General features: G+C 31.8%; 5 protein-coding genes across 5 annotated transcripts; 3 read left to right on the plus strand and 2 right to left on the minus strand.

Moving 5' to 3' along the window:
- Positions 1–619: 619 nt before the first annotated feature.
- Positions 620–2,886, plus strand: LOC135137385 (uncharacterized). The gene is made up of 6 exons (XM_064067012.1): positions 620–1,370; positions 1,425–1,949; positions 2,146–2,220; positions 2,281–2,489; positions 2,617–2,721; positions 2,773–2,886. Exons 1-6 carry the CDS (start codon positions 620–622, stop codon positions 2,884–2,886), a joined length of 1,779 nt encoding a protein of 592 aa, XP_063923082.1.
- A 955-nt stretch (positions 2,887–3,841) lies between these two features.
- Positions 3,842–4,804, plus strand: LOC135137197 (histone deacetylase complex subunit SAP30 homolog). Its single transcript, XM_064066785.1, has 3 exons — positions 3,842–4,247; positions 4,307–4,522; positions 4,571–4,804. Exons 1-3 carry the CDS (start codon positions 4,077–4,079, stop codon positions 4,697–4,699), a joined length of 516 nt encoding a protein of 171 aa, XP_063922855.1. The 5' UTR covers positions 3,842–4,076; the 3' UTR covers positions 4,700–4,804.
- LOC135137195 (uncharacterized) lies at positions 4,703–6,501 on the minus strand. Its single transcript, XM_064066782.1, has 6 exons — positions 6,164–6,501; positions 6,017–6,111; positions 5,529–5,972; positions 5,258–5,479; positions 4,936–5,207; positions 4,703–4,878 (listed from the first exon to the last, which is right to left on the minus strand). The coding sequence occupies exons 1-6, from the start codon at positions 6,236–6,238 to the stop codon at positions 4,802–4,804; spliced, it is 1,185 nt and encodes a 394-aa protein (XP_063922852.1). The 5' UTR covers positions 6,239–6,501; the 3' UTR covers positions 4,703–4,801.
- Positions 6,502–6,565: 64 nt separating this feature from the next.
- LOC135137198 (large ribosomal subunit protein eL21) lies at positions 6,566–7,328 on the plus strand. The gene is made up of 2 exons (XM_064066786.1): positions 6,566–6,641; positions 6,804–7,328. Exon 2 carries the CDS (start codon positions 6,812–6,814, stop codon positions 7,289–7,291), a length of 480 nt encoding a protein of 159 aa, XP_063922856.1. The 5' UTR covers positions 6,566–6,641; positions 6,804–6,811; the 3' UTR covers positions 7,292–7,328.
- A 34-nt stretch (positions 7,329–7,362) lies between these two features.
- On the minus strand, positions 7,363–16,914 carry LOC135137196 (ubiquitin carboxyl-terminal hydrolase 46). The gene is made up of 8 exons (XM_064066783.1): positions 16,775–16,914; positions 16,539–16,619; positions 16,257–16,473; positions 16,127–16,207; positions 15,959–16,068; positions 15,573–15,908; positions 8,432–8,575; positions 7,363–8,379 (listed from the first exon to the last, which is right to left on the minus strand). Exons 1-8 carry the CDS (start codon positions 16,775–16,777, stop codon positions 8,272–8,274), a joined length of 1,080 nt encoding a protein of 359 aa, XP_063922853.1. The 5' UTR covers positions 16,778–16,914; the 3' UTR covers positions 7,363–8,271.
- Between the last annotated feature and the right edge of the window lie 1,959 nt (positions 16,915–18,873).

An 18,873-nucleotide genomic window follows, 5' to 3' on the forward strand; every position in this document is an offset into this window, starting at 1 on the left:
TCCGTTCCTTGAAAATAACAAATACAAATTATACTGGGATCGCACAATACTTACAGACTTAAACATTACGGCTAACAGACCAGACATCATACTTATCAAAAAACACACCAACGAAGCCATTCTCATTGACATTGCTGTTCCTAACACAAACAACATTATTCAAACATACCACACCAAGATTTCAAAATATCTACAATTATCGATAGAAATGAAATCCATGGTGAATCTTAAAAAAATTTCAATTATATCCCTAGTTATCTCTAATGTAGGTGTAGTTCCAAATAGCTTAGTTGAGAATTTAAAGTCTTTGCATTTGAATGATTCAATAATTATCAAAATTCAAAAAGCTGTTTTGTTAGGAATATGTCATATTGTTCGTAAGTTTCTTGAACAGTCTGATCATGTCCGTCAGATTAGATTAGCACCAGTAGATCAGAGTAGTGTAGGTCACTTTCCAAGTGATGCGCGGTTAAATGATCGGTAGTTACGCTAGACTTTTGGGGATGGGGTGAGATTAGAGAATAATAGCAGACTAATTTGTATGCTGTAATTCTATAGTCTCGAAAGTTGTTCTGTTAATCTAATCAATGCATATCATTACTTGGTCTTAGTACTCGTAATGATAGAAGTCTTGCCTGAATGCCGGTCATTTCCGGGTCAGTGGTGGGTCTTAATAGAATCTTGGTTGACATATGATGTTTCCGATGTAGAACTAGGTTTATCTAATTTTAACATATTTCGTGCTGATCGAAGTTTTAGTGTTAGTGGTAAAGTTAGAGGTGGTGGTGTACTGGTGGCTGTAAAAAAAGATATATGTTCCTCAACTATCTTTATAGGTCAATCAGTAGAAAGTATTTACCTTCGTCTTCAGATTAAGGAATTTAACTTTATTGTGGGAGGCGTCTATATTCCTCCTGGTTCTGCGGAAGTTATTTATAAGAACCACTGTGATGATTTAGAAAATATTTTTAACAAATACCCTGAGTCCAAATATATTATTGCAGGGGATTTTAATTTACCTAATATAAAGATTGATGACAATATGTTTATGTCGTGTGCAGGGCCACGGAGCAATTTTGATATAATCAGTGGGTTGTATTCGTTTTTAAACATGAACCAAATTAATATGATCCCAAATGAAAGAGGCGTCTTTCTTGATCTAATCTTTTCTAATATTAAGGATATAGAAATTAGTGAAGCTATGAATCTGTTATCGAATGTAAATTTTCATCATATTCCTTATATGTGGTCTGTATCTTGTATAGCAGATGCTCCCTTACTCTTGGAGAAGTATGTTTTTGATTTTGGTAATGGAGATTATCACTCACTTAATAATTTTTTGGCATCTGTGGACTGGACGTCTTGTTTCAGTAATAAAAATGTTGATACTAAAGTCTCGATATTCTATGACATTTTGTTTACAGGCATTAATTACTATATTCCAAAGAAAACGATTAAATTTGGGAGTTCTTATCCGATATGGTTTAACAGGGATCTTAAAAATTTGTGCTACCAGAAAAGGCTCGCTCATTTTAAATATAAATTGTCTAGCAAATTAGTAGATTATCTTAACTTCAAGTCGATTCGATCTCGCTGCAAGACCCTTAATGAAAATTTATATTCTTCGTACATTGCCCAAGTTGATGTTAGTGTTACATCTAATCCAAATTATTTTTGGAAATATATTCGTAATAAGAACAAGGATAATGGGATTCCTAATTACATGTCACTTAAAGATAAGAAAGCGGACAATGGAGCAGATATTTCCAATCTGTTTGCGGAATATTTTTCTACAGTCTATGTTACTGATCCCACAACAAATTTACAAAATAATAATTCACCTAATTTAAAAGTCTTTGATAGTGGATTAAAGGTAACATTATTGGATGTTTTTCAAAATATTAGCAATCTTAAATCTTCTTATTCCTGTGGCCCCGACGGTGTTCCAAGTATGCTTATTAAAAAAATGCATTTGTACTTTGGCTGTTCCACTGTTCCTATTGTTTGAATCATCCCTTATGGAATCCAAAGTTCCTGATGTTTGGAAGTGTAGTTATGTGTCTCCGATTTTTAAATCGGGAGCACGAACCAAAGTAGAAAATTATAGAGGGGTGAGCAACCAATCAGTAATCCCCAAAATTTTAGATTACATTATTGCGAAACAACTACAATGGTCTTCTTCTTTGATTTTATCTACTCATCAACATGGGTTTTGTAAAGGTAAATCTTCTCTTACAAACTTATTGTCTTACTACGTGTTTCTTAATAATTCATTTCAAGTAAGGTCTCAAGTGGATTCCATTTACACCGACTTCGCCAAAGCCTTTGATAGGGTCGGTCATCACATTCTGATCTCTCAACTGAGTCAACTAGGGTTTAACAGTTCCACTGTAGATTGGTTGTTTTCGATTTTATCGGGCAGATGTCAACAAGTCAGAATTGGCAATTTTATATCCCGCAGTTTTGAAGTTACTTCTGGTGTACCTCAGGTAATCACACTGTGGTCCAATATTATTTTTGCTGTTTGTCAATGATCTACAATTTTGTTTCAAATATTCTAATTTTTTACTTTACGCCAATGACTTGAAAATTTTTAAACTTATTAAATCTCCTCAGGATGCGTTGGAATTACAGTCTGATTTAAATAGCTTATATAACTGGTGTGATCGGAATCAATTGTTTTTAAATACTGATAAATGTTATGTTATAACATTCTGTAAAGTAAAAAATTTATACCAACATACCTATAAAATAAATGACAGTGTCTTGAAGGTAGTAAATGAAATAAAAGACCTCGGTGTGGTGTTTGATTCAAAATTGTCTTTTAATAAATCTCATTACGATTATATTTTCAAAAAGTCAATGAACATGTTGGGTTTTGTATAGCGTCACTGTCACATGTTATCTACGTTCTCTTTAAAGACACTTTACTGTTCCCTCGTACGTTCGCATTTGGAATATTGTTCACCAATATGGTTTCTCTTTTATAAGACGGATAATGATTATTTGGAAAGAATTCAAAAGAAGTTTCTTAGATGTTTGGAGTTCTGAATGCATTGGCCCCACCATAAAGGCCAATACGAGATCATCACCAATTTCATAAACTTGCCTTCTTTGCATACAAGGAGGATACTGTCGGATGGTTGCCTTTTACATGGTGTCATAAATGCTCATATTGTTAGCCCTGAAATATTATCACAATTGGATTTCTATGTTCCCGATTCTTCGGTTTGTAACACACGCAGTGTAAACATTTTTAGAGTCCATTCTTCGTTAAAAACAAATTTTGCTTTTAATAATCCAATTAATAGACTAATGGAACTTGGAAACAAATTTGCATCCATAGAAAAGTTTGATCTTTTCCAGAATTCAAAACATAGATTCAGACGTGAATTCCTTTCTATTCTTAACAATAATTGCCGTTAATTTTGCACATGAGTTATGTCTAAGTCAGTGTTAGGTTAGATATAAGTTAGATATAAGTACTTATATGTTTCAGTCTTTTGTACATTTATTTAGTTTATCTGTGTAAATTGGAGTAATCCGTAACATGATTAATAATAATAATAATGTAATAAACAAAACTAAAGTATGGTCCATTACGTAATTGCTATTAAAATGTTTCCCTTTCCTAAACAAAACTCCACGGTCTTGAAAACGCATTGAAATATTAAAATTCTGTAAAGGCCCTTGTTTTTAGCTTGAAGGCGACACATACATATGTAACTAAATGGCATCAGCGCTATGCAGCAGTACGTGATGTAGGCAACCAGATAAACACACATTTCGGATGCTTCGGACTTGTTGCGTCGAATCACAGATGTCACTGAGGACAAACAAAGCAAGAAAACGTCAGTGATCGGATCGGCGAGAGGACAAACAAACGCAGTCCATATGACATACGATATTTGGGTGACAAGGAAGAACGTTTTGATGCGGGAGGGGTTTTCATATGATTAGCGTTTACATCTGCATAGTTTGTGGCCTTTGTTGTATTTCCACAAAGAAATGTGTAATTTCGCGTTGTTTGCTTTAAATGAGAAGATAACCTTATAAAAACGTACGTAAGTCAAATAATGAACGGATTCAGTACTGGAGAAGAAGATTCAAGAGGACCCACTGATCAAATCTGCTGTTTGATAGATAATAGTGAACGTTGCAACAAAGTTGCAGGTAATGCTTCATACAGTAAACGAATTCAGAAAACAGTGACACAGAGAAGGTTAAATTTGGTCATCGATAGTTCAGTAAGTACTCGAAAACTTTCCACTTTACGTGATGCAAAAATGCGACGTTTTTTGCCCAGGCAAAGCATATTTATATCTGCGACTTCCACAAAATGATCATCCAATGTGCAAGAACTAAGCGGAGGAGGAAAGATTCAGAGGATGATAGCAATGAAACCGACACTGATGTTCCAGAGGTTGATTTATTCCAACTAGGAGTGAACACCTTGAGGAGGTACAAAAGACACTACAAAGTTTCAGCAAGGCCAGGTTTGAATAAGGCACAACTGGCAGACGTAAGTGGTGTTGAAACAATTTAACACATTTAAAATTTAATGTTTTAGACACTCATGAAACATTTTAAAACAATCCAAGTGAAAGAAAAAGAAGTTGTGACATTTTTTATATATACTGTAAAAACAAACAGCAATAAGTTGGACCAAAAGAATGGTGTTAACAATGACGCTACTTAAAGCTTCAGTAGTATCGAATTTTATTGTAAGTTATTTTCTGGAAAAATTAATTTTAGGAGAAAATTTGCATTTGTAAATTACATAATAAAAGTTTATAAAATCCTAGTCATTTCTTTGACTACTATCCAGGATGATTACGTTTTCTTCTTCACTGTCACTGTCATGGAGAAGTATTTGTTCTACAAGACAATAATCAATCAGTCAATAACTATATCAGGTATTATATGCTTTATTACCTCTTGGCTTTTCCACTATCATCAAATCATCATCACTACTATCGACTATCCAAGATTCTTGTCTATCAGGTTTTTCCTGTGGGACATGTACTGCTAATCCTTCACCAATAACTTTAATTTGTGGACTCTCTGTTGGTTCAACAGGTTTTTGTTTATTTTTTTTCTTCTTGCTCTTTTTGATTTCTTGCCAATGGTGTAAAGAAATTTCAGACACATCTGAATTTGCGCCACCTTTTCTCTCAGTGTGAAAACCTAATGGTAACTTTTTTGTCCTACAAAAATTTAAAAAGAACAATATTTCACTTTTCTCATATTAACCTACCTTGCTTCATTATCAATTTTTATAGATGTTTTAATCTCCTCAATTACTATATTTGCTCTATGTGTGGCTTTGGTCACTGTATTGAGAATTACATGTGGCATCAATTCAGCTTTACCACCTAAATGAAGACCACACAATTCTTTGAAACCATTTAATCCTATTGTTAATGTGGCGTCTGCTGAACCTTCTTCAGTTAATGAAGGATCTGCTACTACGAATTCTCTACAATAACAAATTAGAATATGTTTTTAACTTCATGAAATTCACTTACCCTCCATTAAAAATTGAGTATGTGATACACACTGGGTAATGATGAATCACAGTAGGAATGGGATCCCTTTGTTGATAATTGTGAATGATGAACTCCTCTCCATCACAAGTAACATCAGGCCTTCTAAAATGCGCCAACGATGCCAACATTGCAATAGATGCACAATCCAAAATGTTCCCTTCATGATTAATAACATTTATATCAACCCTTAAAGCCCAAACTTTTTCGTTTGTTTTAATACACAATGATTCAAGATCAACCGCTTTAGAGTCTTTCACACATTTTTCTAACAATCTATTCAGCCTCACAGATAACTCAGATTGTCTACCAGGTTCAAAGTGCGGTGCGGCTAATGGATTCAATTCAATGTTTATATTCAAAATTCCTTCACTAGGTCTTGACGACTTTGGTTGCTGAATTTCGCAAGACGTTTGGGCTAAAACACTACACAAACAATAAACTGACGATCGGTTTAAGGTTATAATTACCGTGTTTTGCCTAACGAGACGTAACAACTGCCCCAATCTTTACCAAATTCTACGCGTAGGGGTCTGAATTCATCAAAACTACGACCATCTAACCTCTAAAAATGAAATGTTAAATCCAAAGTTTTAGATTTATTTACTTGTACTTGCAGTCCAATCTGATAAACACTTCATCAAAAACTTTCTTTCACAGTTTGTGATTACCGTTTCACGAATTCGGGACATATTTAATTAATTTTGTGCTCGCAGAAATTATAAAAGTTAAGTAGTCTACGTCGGTCAAAACATGCAATATGTAATTCAAATTTTACCGCTAAAATACCACGGCCGATAACTTTGGTACCTGCGTGAGACAAAAAATGTATTGTCAAAATGGAATTAATAATTGTTGTGTTTGAGAACAATGATTGATGTTATAATAAAACGAAATGCAAAATTTTACTATCAACACTATTATTGTACTATTCGCCTGTATCCCTGAAAATTTAAAATAAAAGTATTACTTCTTTTCAACTATACTTAAGAATGCATCGATAGATGTCGCGTCGTAGGAGCACAGAACCGGAAATATCAAGTTCGTCGCATGGTCGCCATCTTCTTCCTTTTTGATAGCGTGTTCGTGTTGTTGGTAAGTCAACCAATTTTCTTTCAAAAAAATTAACAAATTTAACAATATCCAATAATTTTAAATATGTTTACGACAGTCCTACTCTTCAATTTTTTTCTTCAATTTTATTTGTTACCTCGCTGAAGAAAATTAATGTTCTAACCTCAAACCTGTCTTTTTCAGAATTAAACATGACAAACTCGAAAGGCTACCGCCGAGGAACTCGCGACCTGTTTTCGAGGAAATTTCGGAAGCATGGCGTTATACCGCTTTCCACGTATATGAAAGTGTACAAGGTTGGAGACATAGTTGACATAAAAGGCAACGGTGCAGTGCAGAAAGGTATGCCTTATAAAGTCTACCATGGAAAGACTGGGCGCGTGTTCAACGTAACAGCACACGCTTTGGGAGTGATAGTAAACAAGCGAGTAGGCGGCAGAATAATCCCAAAACGTATTAACATTCGCATTGAGCATGTGAATCATTCAAAATGCAGGCAAGACTTCCTGACGAGGGTTAAGCAAAATGAAAAATTGCGCAAGGAGGCTAAAGAGAAGAATGTGCGCGTAGAATTGAAGAGGCAACCAGCTCAGCCACGACCAGCACATATCGTCAGTGGAAAAGTTCCAGCTGAACTGTTAGCCCCTATTCCATATGAATTTATTGCATAAGATGTATGGTTTTTGCATAATAAACAAGTAATATTAATTCTGACTTTTGATGGGGTTATGTTAAAACAGGCTTTTCTTTCAATATATTTATATCTAACGAATATTTACAGAATAAAAATAAAATCTGCTTAGCAGCACTTTCATAGTAGTCTAAATTTTCGTAATATTTTTTAAAACTGTATATCTGTTAACAAAATTTGAAAAAAAGGAAATGAATTTTACTTCTTTACGCTATAAAACAACATGAAGATTGTGCTTGCTTCCCAATAGCAAACTACAAAACATGATACAGCCTTTCACTTTGTATCACAATAACGATTTATATGAACTTTAGTTATTTTTTAGGTCGTTATTCTATGATACACAGCCAAAGAGACAACATACAGAGTTTCTTTCACTTTAACAATTGAAAATTCTATAATTCTTACATTTTCATTTACGTCGTTTAAATTATATAATACCTAGTTTGCTGACAGGGAAAACAAATATATATTTTTTTAATTTCTTAATTTATACTTATTGCTTATAAAAACGAGGTCCACAAAGAAGTGTTTTAAGTAAACAAGTAAAATTCACTGTACAGTCATTTATTTACATGTTGATCCACTACAGTAGAGACATTTCTTTTTAATAGAGCTTATTTAGAGCACTTCATTAAAGTGTAAAGTGCAGTCGCAAATAGCAGATGTTTCCATTGCAGTGAAACAACAAAGATTCACTCGTTATTCCCTTGCAAGTACGGGTAAATACACATTTTTATATTGTATAAAAAACAATATTTGCATCACAAAAATAATTCCCGTTCAAGTGAAAAAAGTACGGAAAATAAAATATACACAATAAATAAAAACGTTTGTCCAACAAAAAATCAGCTCAATTATGTACACAGATTAATTTTTACCCGTCCCGTCAATTCAAAGAAAGGTCGTTTTGTACTTCCCTCACATCATCTCAATAACTAAGGCAAGGAGTAGCGGAATTCATAAGCTCTCTCGAGACTGGTAAAAAAGTATGTAACCGGTTTCTGAGGACTTCTGAGTGTCAGACGTGAGGCCGTAAAAATCTTCTATTGTTGAAGCATCTATTTTCTGCAATTGTTATGGAATAAAAGGGTCATTCTATGCAGCTATATACACTTACATCAACTTGGTCGTCGTCGAAAAGTAGCCAAAAACCGTGACTCTTCACTATACTGATGTAATGGCCCCTATTAGGCCCACTTCCACAGTGTATCACAACAGCTACTAAGTCGTAAAGTCTATCGGGATTAACTGCATCATCAGACTGAAAACACAACCAACAATTATTTCAAATACAATAAGCAGGCGATAAAATAAAATAATACTACTCAAAGAAAATGTATAACATGTGGACATTTTTTCATTTTCTGGCTGTATTGTGATGGTTTTTCTACAAAAGAAACAAAGAAAAAAAATCGCACCTCTTCAATTCCTAGAGCATCCCAAATAATTGATAACGTGTGAATAAATATTGAAGAATTTTTTTTTTTCATCAAATCAATAAATCCTGTTTTAACATCCAAATGAACTGGAGTATATTGAAAAACTGGTCTAAAATTATTTAAACAGAACTTTTCTCACCCGTCAAGAAACAATAAAACAAATCCAATTTCTTAAAAAAATATAAAATTTGATTTTGCGAAATTTACACTACAGGTAAAGAAGCATGTTGTGCGTATGTTTCAACGTTCAAGTGAGTTTTTCATAACAAAATTTCGCGATAAGCTCATCAACTTTTTGGTGGGGATACATAATTTTTATATTCAAAGTTTTCTTAACTAATTAATTTTTAATTGCTTTCGCCGCGTTTTTTTATATTGTGTTGACTGAGCACCCATTTTTGAGTTTTTAAATTTTTTTTAAGTTTTCCGATTTTGCAATTTCTCCATTTTCCGATCGTTGTTAGCTGATTCTAAGATAAGACTGACTTTGGTAAATGAGATATCTTCTAAGAAAAGAGAAGGTGGGTGGGCGGGGCTAGTACCTGCTAAGATAAAACTGATTTTGGCAGATGACATCCTCTAAGCTAGTAGCTAACTTAGCAGCTGCTAGTACTTGGTGAGATAAGACTAATTTTAGCAAATGACATATCCTGTGAGAAAATAGGTGGCAAGTGGGCAGGGCTAGTACTTGCAAAGGTAAAACTTATTTTGGCAAATGACATAAACTTTCGAGAAAATAGGGGGTGGGTGGGCGGGGCTAGTTCTTGATTAGATAAGACTGATTTTGGCAAGTAACATATCCTCTGAGAAAATATGGAGCGAGTAAGCAAGTACTGGCTACGATAATTAAGATAATCTCTGAAAGTATGGAAAAAATAATGAAAAGACCGTTTTTGTCCTTGGAACACTTCTAGTATTACCCAAGGACGTTTTGTTTTTGTGGATTTCGATTTGTAGAAGTTATTTTCGGTTCCATTTCTTCGAAAATTCCAACAATTTTTCCAGAATCGATAAAATGAAACAATAACAATTTTCCAGGCAAAAAAAATCATTAACAACCAAATTTTTCGAAAATTTTGGTTCGGTGTCCTTAAAATTTTCTGTTTTTCGAAGAAGCTCGTCGAGATTTATATCCGAAAATTTTTAAGCAGCTTTTCAAAAATCTCAGATTTTCAATATTCTCCACATTTAAATGTTTTGTTTTTCCAGCATGAATTGGAAATTTCTCAAAGACATTTTCTTGTTGATATCAACTGGTAGAAGTTACTTTCGGCTTCATTTCTTCAAAAATTCCAAGAATTTTTCGATAATCGATAAAATGAAAAATGACAATGTACAAGATACGTATTTGAAAAATGTTATTTTCAAACTGAATTTCTAGAAAATTTTGGTGCAGAACCATCAACACGTTATGTTTTTGAATGAGTAGGTCGAAATGAGTGCCCCAGAATGTTTGTAGAATTTTTAGTCAAGTTTTCAAAAATCTCAATTTTTGAGATTTAAAAAAAATATATTTTTGAATCAAATTTTATAAAATTTTTGATAAATATTGGTCCGGGATCATTACCACGTGGTGTTTTTCGATTTCGGGTCACCTCGTCGAAATGTATTTCCCAGAAATTTTTTCAGGATTTTTAGGCAACTTTTCAATGCATTTTTTGGAGTTTTCAAACATTAAAAAAAGCAAATTTTAACCGAATTATTCGAAAATCTTGGTCCGGAAAATAAGTATGTTTTTCGAATCAGTTCTTCGAAAAATATTTCCCAGATTTTTTGTTAATTTTTCAAAAATCTCAATTCTTCAATACCCGTATGAATTTTTTGACTGTTTTTGAGCATCATTTGAAAATGTTTCACGTGGATTTCGATTTGTAGAAGCTATTTTAGGCTTCATTTCTTCAAAAATTCTTCCAACTTTTCCAGAATTGATAAAATGAAAATTTTTGAGTTATTAAAAAAAATTTCAAACCAACGCAACGTTAACATGTGGATATTTATATTTCCAAAACATAAACTAAACTTATAAAAGGTTCACATACTTGGGGATATTGTGTAGATGGTAAAACGCTAACCAAAATGTGATGACGTAACCTCCAAATTTTACATAGTAAATGTTATTTAAATTGTACAATATAACATACTCCATGAGAATGTTTCACATTCTTAAAAAAAGACAGTTGGGGCCCCCGGGGAGGTTTCAAATAAAAAAAAAAATACAGTTGGGTCTCTCGAGGTTTCATATTCTTAAAAAAAAAAATAGGTTTAGAGCACTCGAGAAGGTTTCAGATTAAAAAAAAAAAGTTAGTGTTTTCCTTTTCAACTTGGATATGTACAAGATATCAGTAGGTAATAATAACAACATTGCTGAATTTCCAAAATTTCGGGAAAATGGAATGAGCCATTCCTAATTTGATCAATAAAATAAATGATTCATTTTTTCTTGAGTCATTCTATAAGCAGTCCTAAAAAATATGAATGCACTGATAAACCACACGTGCAAATTATTATTATTATTATTAATATTTTTCATATTTTAGATAGGATTTATTCAGCAAAATTTTGGGACACGTCATCAAGTATTGGAGGGGGGATAAACAGATAAATTTTGATTAACAATTTACCATGCTCACGACAACCTTAAAAGCTTTGCAAGGTTTGAAAACATCACTACATGCCATTTATCTTAAAATTGATTTAAAAAATATGTTAAACCATTTAATAATTACAGAACAGAAACAAGAATTGTTCACCTCCTCCCAAATGTTGACGACTTCAAAGTAGTTAAGTATGGTTAAGGTTAATGCAGGACTTTTACCGAAATCTAAATATTTTAGCAACATTTGAAGAAATTTCTCTTGATTTTACGTTTCGCCCCTGAACTATAATCAATAAATCCAGTTTCTTAAATAAATTATAACACGTTCAGGAACTTCACTGCAAAATCTTTGTTTCTCTAGAAAAAATTACCAAGTGAAACATCTTTTGTTAATGTTAACATAGTTGGGGAGAGAGGGTTACACAGTCTACTTTTTCTCAAAATGATCTATTTTGAATAATATGATCATACTTAAAACATGTTTTGATGAAAAATTCATCACAACTGAGATAATGGTGGGTGGGTCGGGCTTTCTATTTGCTTTTTTTTTCTAAATATATACAAGTTTCTTTCAATACTATACTTAAAAAAATGTTTTAGACGATACGGTCTAGAGAAATAAGGAGTTTACAATTAAACTCCGCCCCCGGGTTCATAGGAAATAACATCATTACAACTGAGATAGAGGTGGGTAGGCGGAGCTTAAATTTTGCCTTTTCTCTAGATATATGTAATGAATTAATGGTCTTTTCACGCCAAGATATTTAAAACGTTTACAATGGTAAATTTTTGTTTTGGGAAACATCTGTTTTATAATTAAGCTCCACCCCTCGGTCTAACAACGAATGAAAAATTCATCACAATTGAGATTAATTTTTGACTTCTTTTTGCTTGACATATATAAATTTTCTTTCAACATGATACTTAAAAACATGTTTCATATGGTAGTTTCTTGTAAAGAAATAAGGATTTTGCAATTAAGTGTCTCTGGATTCACTTATCACAATAGAGAGAGGGGCGGGTGAGCGGGTTTTGGTATTATGCTTTCTTTTTTTTAATATGTGTACATAGTTTTCTTTTCACGACAAGAAATTGAAAACATGTTTTCAGTTTTTTGTTGCGAAATGAAGATTATGTATATTAAGAAAAAAAAGTATAAGCCCCACCCACCCATCCTATCTCAATTGTATTGATTTTTTTTATTCGTCGTGAGCCCAGTGGGCGGAGCGTAACTGCAAAATCTTTCTTTCTCTAGAAAAAAATACCATGTGAAACATCTTTTGTTAATGTTAACATAGTAGAGGCGAGAGGGTTACACAGTCTCCTTTTTTTCAAAATGAACAATATGATAATACTTAAAACATATTTTGGTGAAAAATTCATCACAACTGAGGTAAGGTCGGGCGGGGAGGGGATTTCCATTTTTTTTTTCTAAATATATGCAGGTTTCTTTTAACACCATAATTAAAAACATATTTTAGACGATAAGTTTTTGTAGATAAATAAGGATTTTGCAATTAAACTCCGCCCCCGAGCTAATAAGGAATAACATCATTACAATTGAGAGGGCGATAGGTTTTGCCTTTTTTCTACATATATGTATATAATAATTTTTTCACGCTAAGATATTTAGAACGTTTAAAATACTTAGTAAATTTTTGTTTTGGAAAACATCGATTTCACAATTAAGCTCTGTCCCTTGGTTTGAGAACGAATGAAAAGTTTATCACATTTGAGATTGGGGTGGGCGGGTGGGGCTTAAGTTTTGATTTTTTTTTCTTGATACACAGTTTTCTTTCAACAACATTACTTAAAAACATGTTTCAGATGGTAGTTTCTTGTGGAGAAATAAGGATTTTGCAATTAAGCTCCGCCTCTCAGCTCACAAAGAATAAAAACAGTTGTCACAATTGAGTAAGGGGCGGGTGGGCGGGGTTCATATTATGCTTCCTTTTTTTAACATGAGTAGAATGTGTACATAATTTTCATTTCACGACAATAAATTGAGAATATGTTTAAAAGGATACATTTGTAGAGTGGTGTGGGCGATAAAATTATAAAACCCACCCACCCACCCTATCTCATTTGTAACAATTTTTCTTTGTTCATCGTGAACCAAGGGGGAAAAAGCTTAATTGCAAAATCCGTAATTTTCTACAAGAATTACATCGGAAAATCGGAAAAACGAAAATTTGAAAAATCGAGAAATTGAGAAAGCGATAAGTAAAATATTGAAAATTTGCATTTCGACAAATGATCAAATCGAAAATTGGAAATTCCAAAAATCGAAAAAAAAACCTCGAGAAACGAAAAAGCTAAAAATTAAAAGAAAATAAAAGTCGAATAACTGAAGAATGGAAAAATCGAAAATCGGAAATTTACCATTTTAAACATGTTTTCAGTTTTTGTTGTGAAGGGAGACTTTGTACATTAGGAAAAACAATGCAAAATATAAATTCTAACAACCTGCGGAAGTAAAGGAGCATTGCTATCATTTTTTTTTTTTTTTAGAAGGGATGAATACAAAATTAATGTTAATGTTTTGAAATTACAGAAAACATTAGCACTTATTTTAAACAATTCTAGTTTCTTACAAGAAAACTTCGCGAGTTTTTTTTGAAAGTATGAAAATTGGATTGCGTAAAAAAAAGAAAACCCCTTGCTAACAGACGCGTTTTTGCGTCTACGAAAATTGCGTGTTTGATTCAAATTGTTGATGTTTTATGATAAATGGACGTCAAGGTAAACACTAAAAACGTGATATTAAGTTTAACTAAAAACTGAAACATAAACAAAAGTATCAATAATTTAGACCAATCAAACGATTTCTGAGTAAAACGGCATAAGGCAAAAGTGACGGCTGATTACGGTCCCTAGTAGTTTGTTCGTTCTATGAAATCGATTTTGCATACTATCACACACAAAAAAACAGCATGTACAATTCATGGCGTTCCTTTGTTAGATAAATTGCAAAATAATTGATTTATTTATGATCTGTGTTAAGATAAAAATACGAATGGATTATACCACAGCCACAAACAAAAAAGTATGAATTGCTCCATATTTTAAATGAGATTTTCTTAATAAAATTTAATTAATTAATGAGGTCTAATACACGAATTTTGGGAGGTACAAAAACTAGATAATTCATTTTTGACTTAATCTATAATATTAACTGCTTTGTTCATTCATTCATATTTTTTTAGACATCGTGTGTAAGCAGTTCTAAATAATCTGAATATGTACAAACAGTTTTTTAAACAAATATTCATTTTATACATCTTTAAATGATAGTGTCATTTCTAAAGATATGAATACACAAATTTTAGTCATTGTTAATATCATGGGACTTGTTTTCAAAGGAGGTGGGAACACTTTGCGTGCATGTTAGTACGGTACGGTTAGTGGATTTATTTAAAAATTATCCAAGTATGTAATTATTTCTAAAAAATTAATGTTAGTATGTTGTCATAACTTCAACATAGTTTGATTCTAAAACAAACTTTAAAATGTCATTTTTTGTGATATTTCAATTGCAAAATTTGGAGATGATGTAAAATTTTTGGTGAAGATTAATAAAAAATGTTGGTATTTTTTAATAGTTTGTCATCAATTCTCCAAAAAAAAATCTTTAAGATCAAGTCTAAAATCTGATCAATAATAGGATACATTTGGTGAATGTATAACTGCATTATCTTGACGTTTCATAACCCCTACAGTATGAAAAAACTGACACTCCGTTTATGTCTGTCTGGTAGACTGTTGGCCAGTTCATTGGATGGCCACTCAAATTTTACAATTTACGTAAGAAACTGGTTTTGATTGACTGTACTTCAGGGGCCAGGGAAATCCTATCTCAATAACTTGAGACGAATTTTTTTTGGGAAAAAACGAACCAATTGATTTGAAATCTTGCAAACATTTCAAGATTATCATAGGCATGATAAACTGCTAATCAATATTTATCCCCTTCAAAAATTTAATGACGTCATCTCAAAATGTTTCTAGATATTTAAAACAAATTGTACATTTACACTTCAATTAATAAATACAGCAATTTAAGTTTATAATATAAAAACAAAAATTTGTCTCACTGTCAGAGAGGGAAATACTGTCTAAATAGACTTAGATCACTTTTTTTAAGAAGTAAAAGTATTCAGCATTTTAATAACAAAAAAAACACTGCACTTTAATTTCTTACATACTAAATTGAAACAACTTACCGTATTAAATAATCTCAGTTCTAAAGGAAACACAACACGGTGAGAAACTTTGATGTGCCTGTTGTACTGCTCCATGTACTTGAATCTTTTCAGGTGCAGCGCTAATATCATCGGAAGTTTCTTCACTCGCATTCGTTTCTGTGCTTCCTGGTAACTACTGCAGTTATCACACTTAAATTTATTATCGCTACACAGAGTCTCTGTATTACTAAAACACCTCAAACAATGAGTTATACTAGTGTTCTGTTCGATGTCCACTTGTAAATCAAAAAAGTCTTCATCTTTGCTGCTCACATTTTCACAGTTCAAACACCTAGTTTCACTTGTCAATATACCCTAAATTGGTAAAGTTGAGTAAAATAGGTTGTATGAATAATTCGCCATACCTGAAAAATTTCATGTACCCATGTTGGTTCAGGAGGTGCATGTGCTGTGCCATTCTCCCCTGCCCCTTTTGATTTAACGTTATTTGTGGTTGAGTTTTGTTGTCTTTCGGCTGTAATGTGACAAAGTAAGTAAAAATGCATGAAAACAATAATTATGGAGAAACATACCCAAAATAATTTCGCTAATGTGATTAATTAAAAAATTTAAAAACTCATGTGCATCTTGCTGCATGTAATTATCAAATTCCTCTAAAAAAATAAAACTGCGTTTTAAATTAAGAGAAGAAATCTAACAAACCTTTTTCTTTTCGTAGCCTTGCTATAAATTTTTTTGGTGCAATAGAGCCTACTTTCTTTTTTTGTGTGGCAATACTGTGAAACAGATCTGCAAGGCATGTAAGCAAAGTTTCTTTCGTCCTCTTATTCTTTGCTTTATACTCTAATACTCTATCTCTAAAGGGCTTACAAAAATATAGAGCCTGCAGGACAGAGTTGCTATAACAAGTGTTACCAAACTGTAACGTAAAAGAAAATATGTATTACTTTGAAATCACCAGAGGATTGACTTAGCATAACTTACATTCACTAAACCGAAGTAATGTTCATTTGAAGGAAATTGTTCAGAGCCTATATCTCGTTCCAGCTGGGAAATATTCGCACCCTGAAAATTGATCAAGATGGAATTAAACGTATTAACTTAATAAAATAATTATGACACACAGAGACACTGACATTAATAAAATTGTGGTTAACTGCTAATAAACATATAATTTCGTTACGTTTAGCAACAATGTATTCTCGCGTGTTTATTCTTACCATATTTTATTTGCTAATCCATCACGTTTGTGTTAAAAACGTCCAAAAACAATACTTTACAGTCGCTAAACATCCCCATTATTGCATTTTGACAGCTGTAAAACAACCCATGATAACAGAAAGTGACAGCCTATGGTGACATTTTTTTTTCTATTTCACTAACTCTTATGGCGACCTGAAGTGTTCGTTCAACAAAAAAATCCCTATGCGAGCAAGCAATTGAAACACGCTATTAAAAATATGATGTGTTTATTAATGTTTGTTTCACCAGAATTTTACAATTTAAGTATTTAATAAACTGTTAATTAACGTGTGAAAAGTTAAACTTGATAGTTATATTTACCTCGATCTTATGCAACCAGTAATACGTAAATTATAAAACAAAAACACGTGATTTTTACAAAATGCTATTATTATTTTCTTCAAACTTTTGTTTATTAATAAATCACGCTTCTCTGAAAAATTCTAAAATTTGATTTTGCAATTTTACATCAATAAAGTAAAAACTAGTGGCGTAAATAACGACTCCGAAAAATCGAAAATCGATAAATGGAAAAATGGAAAATCGAAAAATCAAAAATTCGAAAAATCGGAATATCAAAAAATTGAAAGTTAGAAAATTGAAAAAATTGAAAAATCTTCCGGAAAAACAAAAAAATCAAGAACCCAAGAAATAAAAAAATCGGAAAATAAAAACAAATGAAAAATCGAAAAACTCAAGAATGTAAAAATTGAAAAATCTAAAATTCGAAAAAAAAAGTAGAAAGACTGAAAATTCGAGTATGTATCGAAAATCGAAAACCTGAGATTTCAAAAAAATTTAAATACATAATTGAAAAAAAAAAAACTAAAGAAGGGAAAAACTCAAAAACGAAAAGTAAAAAAAATTGAAAATTCGAATAGCGAAAGCTAGGAAAACAAAAAATTGAAATGTCTAAAAAATGACCAATGGAAAAATTGAAAAATCGAAAATTCAAAAAATCAGAAATCAAAATTTCGAAAATTAAAATTGAAAAATCGAAAAGCCGAAAACTCGAAAAATCCTAAAATCGAAAAATCCAAACAGCGAAAAATTGAAACATCAAAATATTGAGAAATCGAGAAAGCGAAAGTCGAGAGGTCGAGAAATCGACAAGCCGAAAAATCTAAAATGAAAATATCGAAAAATTGAAAAATCCAGATTTGGAAAATTTTCCAAAATTGAAATGTTGGAAAGTTGAAAAATCAAAAATTTGAACAATCGACAAATCGAAAAACTTTAGACATTAAAAAACCGAGAAGTTGAGAAATAGAAAATTCGTAAGTCGAAAAATTGAAATATTAAAAAGTTGGAAAATTGAAAAATCGTCAAATTTACAGTTTAAAAAATTCGAAGATATCGAAAAATCTAAATTTAAAAAGTCGAAAAATTGAAAAAATCGAGAAATTAATAAATCTCAAAACTGAAACGTAGAAAAACTGGAAAATCGAAACATGGAAAAATAGAAACATCAAAAAAATGGAAAATCAAAAAACCGAAAAAACCGAGAAATCGAAAAATAGAAATATCGAACAATTGGAAAAGAGATCTTGAAATCGAAAGGTAGAGAAATCGAAATAGTCCAAAATCGAGAAATTGAAAAATTGAAAAACTCAAATTTAAAAATATCGAAAAATTGGTAAAATTAAGTAATTGAAAAATCTAAAACTGTAAAATTTAAAAAATAACAAAATTAAAAAAATCGAAAAACGGGAAATCGAGAGATCGAAAAGTCTAAAATTAAAGGAATTAAAACCTGAAAAAAATGAATAATTGAAAAATTCCAAAGCTCAAGTATCGAAAAATTGACCAATCGATGAATCGAAAAATTGAAAAATCCCAAAACAGAAACAGAAAAATCAGAATATCGAAAAATTGAAAAATCAAGAAATCGAAAAGTGGAAAAATCGAAAAATTGAAGCATTGGAAATCTGAAAATCGAAAAATCGTGAAATGGGACTTCACGAACGAATAAATTTTGATTCACGATTTACCATCCTTACGACAACTTTAAAGCGTTTGCAAGATTTCAGAGCATTCGCTTTTGCAGTCTCGAAGTTAAATTGGAAAATGTTTTATA

The sequence above is a fragment of the Zophobas morio genome, unplaced genomic scaffold (assembly GCF_036711695.1).
Source record: "Zophobas morio isolate AGI-343-1 ecotype UQ-CSIRO unplaced genomic scaffold, CSIRO_AGI_Zmor_V1 ptg000029l, whole genome shotgun sequence".
Lineage (NCBI taxonomy): Eukaryota > Metazoa > Arthropoda > Insecta > Coleoptera > Tenebrionidae > Zophobas > Zophobas morio.